General features: G+C 43.9%; 1 protein-coding gene across 1 annotated transcript in view; it reads left to right on the top strand.

Annotated features, from left to right (window-relative positions):
• The window catches only part of Hephl1 (hephaestin like 1), a 60,666-nt gene that overhangs the window by 51,963 nt on the left and 5,266 nt on the right, over nucleotides 1-3,437 (top strand). Inside the window, exons 17-18 of the mRNA XM_021206689.1 lie at nucleotides 802-1,024; nucleotides 2,427-2,566. Coding sequence (XP_021062348.1) covers nucleotides 802-1,024; nucleotides 2,427-2,566 — 363 coding nt within the window. The remainder of the gene's footprint in view (nucleotides 1-801; nucleotides 1,025-2,426; nucleotides 2,567-3,437) is intronic.

The following is a 3,437-nucleotide window of genomic DNA, read 5'->3' as shown; positions in this document are numbered from 1 at the left end:
AAGATAATTTGAATCACATGAGAATATTCCAGTCTGAAAGGAAACAGGTGTCCCACAGGAACAGGAATTTGTTCATGGTTTAGAAAATTGTTTCCCTTCAATTACATTTATATATGTGTGCACGAACCCAAGTGCATGTCATAACACACATTTAAAGGTCAGAGGTCAGCAAAGAAGTCAGTTCTCTCCTTCCACTATGTGGGTCCCAGCAATAAACTTGGGCCATTAGGCCTGGTGGCAAGTGCCTTTCCTGGCTGAGCCATCTCATCTCACCGGCCCATCTGTTCATGTTGAAGGACACCCAGGGCTCAGGACCAGAAGCTCATCCCAAGCTTAACTAAAACTATGGGACCTCTGGATCACAGGCTGAGAAATAACAACTAAAGACTCAGTGATAACCTTGAGTCATGTACCTATTGATACAAAACTACATAGTGTTTAATCATACGTCACAAACCAAAGTCCAAACCAGAATTATATCCCATGCAAAATGTAGTCATTTTTAAAGTGAGGCATTATCTTCCCCTTCTCCTTAGTAGTATATTAAATATTATGAATTAATGTCCTAGAGTTTATAAGCACACAGATCACTTGGAAAAGTAAATTTGTATATGAGAAGTGTGGAAAGCTTGTTTATCCAGTTATGCATATCAAACATATTGAGTACTTGTGATATATAAATTACAGCTGATAGTGGAGTGAGCCAGACCAGAGAAGAGAGTGTCTACATTAGGATGGTGACACGTGGGATGGGGTGTCACGTTAAGTCACTCATTGAACTTGGTTACTTTCTCCATCCAGGATACATACAGTGGTTTGATGGGGCCTCTGATCACATGCCGAGAGGGCGTGTTGAACGAAAAGGGAAGACGAAGCGATGTTGACTATGAGTTTGCACTGTTGTTCCTGGTCTTCAATGAGAATGAGTCATGGTATCTGGGTGACAATATCAAGAAGTATCTCAATAAAGATCCAAGGGATTTCAAGCACACAGATGACTTTGAAGAGAGCAACAAAATGCACGGTATGCAGGGTATGCGCCAAAGAGATGACTGTTGGTGAGATGTCCCTGGGTGGCACCCCAGCCCCTCCTCTGAGCTCTTGTCTTCCCCCAGGGACGTCTGGAATAGCCCTTTCCAGACCAGACCAGCCTAGCCACTATGGCTCTGATGGAACTGTTTAGGGACAGCTATTGCGGAATGCTGAGACCTTTAAGCTGTGAAGAAGTAATTTTTAAAAAAAGACTAAACTGTGACTGATTGATAAGTTTTAATGTGAATCCTTCACAGCTTCTGTATGGTCAAAATTAAGGGTTTGGTTTAATTCTCTGGATCATGAAATGTCACTCAAGAATTTCATTTTAATGTGTGTATGTTACAGAATTAGGTCCCTTTTATAGCTTGCCTTTTATACCTTGAGCAGAAGTGGTGTGTTTGAACAGACATGAGCACACTCTCTCACCAAGAGGTACTTTTACAGATGGGCCTTGATCCAAGCCACTAAGCTATTGATGTGGGTAAGAACATGTTGGCCAGCTCCCCATCAGACGCACTTTCTTACCTGTCTCAGAAGTTTCCTAGTTTGATCTTGGTTGTGCCATGATGCACAGAGTGTAAAATTAGTAGGAAGTTGGAGCAAGGTCACCACTGTAGAACCCAGCTCGCTTTGGTCATAGTGAGGCCCATTCAGTCTGCATGACACTATCTTTTTAGAGATTCAGGTATGCTTGGAAAGTGAAACATTAAGAACACAACAGACAGGGCTGGAGAGATGGCTCAGCGGTTAGGAGCACTGGCTGCTTGCTCTTCCTGGGTTCGATTCCCAGCAACCATATGGTGACTCACAACCATCTGTGATGGGATCCGATGCCCTCTTCTGGTGTGTCTGAGGACAGCTACAGTGTACTCATATAAATGAAATAAAAAAATCTTTCTTAAAAAAAAAAGAACACAACAGACACAGATTCAAATGGAGTCAGTGTGTATGTTTATATTTAAATATACATAATATACACATAAGTATGTATTTGATTCATCCATTACATATACATATGCTTTACACACACATCTACTAGATTCTCTGTGGCTTTGTCTGATCATGTATAGAATGGAATAAATCTAAACCTGACTTCTCACCAGCACACTGTCTGCTTCTCAAAGAAGCATGAGGAATAGCTGAGTAAGCACACAGTCACTCGAGATACAGCTCTCAAAGACAAACTTGGATGTTTCTTTCCCCAATCCCTATATGTGAAGATTTCTTGGTTATCTGAATTTTAGATCTAGAATAGTGGGGCTGCAAGCGTGAGTGACTGGCACCTATCTATCGGGCAGATAAGAATTCTAGTGGCCGAGACCTTGAATCATTACTGCCATAGCAGTACCTGTCCTCCACTGACTGAGGGTATTCTGTCTTCATTTTCTTAGCCATTAATGGGAAGATTTTTGGAAACCTCCCTGGCCTCATAATGACTGAAGACTCAATGACTAACTGGTATCTGCTGGGCATCGGAAGCGAAGTGGACATACACACGATCCATTACCATGCTGAGAGCTTTCTGTTCAAAGTAAGTATGGAACAGTGCTCAGATAGACTTTGAAGGAACAGCCAATGTGTCTCTGACTGGAATGGGCTTAGTTGGCAATAAGTCCTATGGCAGGCTCACATTCGAGAACAGACCAGGGTGGTCACACCTTTTCCTGGTGGGCATTTCCAATGTCTACGTCATTTCTTGTTATTCTACGTCATTCATCAGCCTCTCTGAGTTTCAGATGAGACTTTTGCCATCAGTAGTCTAGTCGTAATTGTGTCCACCCTGGAGTTTGCGGTTAACACTTTATATGAACTCCCATAGGGTTTGGGGATTCCCCTACTTCTCCCCTTCCTTCCCATCCCTCCCCCTCCCCTCCCCTTCCCTCCCTTCCTCCCCACTCCTTTCCTCTTCCCCTCTCCCTTCCCTTCCCCCTCACCTCTCCCTTCCCTTCCCCCTCACCTCCTATTATTTCCTTCTTTCTTTCCCTGCTCTCCCATCTCTCTCTCTTTTTCTCCCTGACAAGTTAACCAAACAGCCCTATCTAGTAGAGGAGATCATTTGAGCTCCAGCTTGGGCAGCTTCACCTTGACACTTGCCCCAGAGAGCTGGGATGCACCATAGGTGACCTTCTGCCCTGTGGGCAGTGCCAACTGCAGAGCAGAATCACCTCCTGAGCTGTTTAGAGAACACGCCTCACGTATGTTCAAGGATAAAGTCCAAACGGTCTGTCAGCCCAGGTCCCAGTGCTCTTCACAGGAGATGGAGAACATAGTCAGATCTGATACGTGAAGAAGCAGGATCAGTTCATGCTGTTATCCAGGGGTCAACCGCAACCCACTGAAACATCTTATTATACAGGGGTCAACTGCAACCCACTGAAACATCTTATTATACAGGGGTCAAC

This window comes from Mus pahari, chromosome 10 (genome assembly GCF_900095145.1).
Source record: "Mus pahari chromosome 10, PAHARI_EIJ_v1.1, whole genome shotgun sequence".
NCBI lineage: Eukaryota > Metazoa > Chordata > Mammalia > Rodentia > Muridae > Mus > Mus pahari.
Note: the sequence above shows the minus strand (reverse complement) of the source record. Positions and strands in the feature narration are given on the sequence as shown.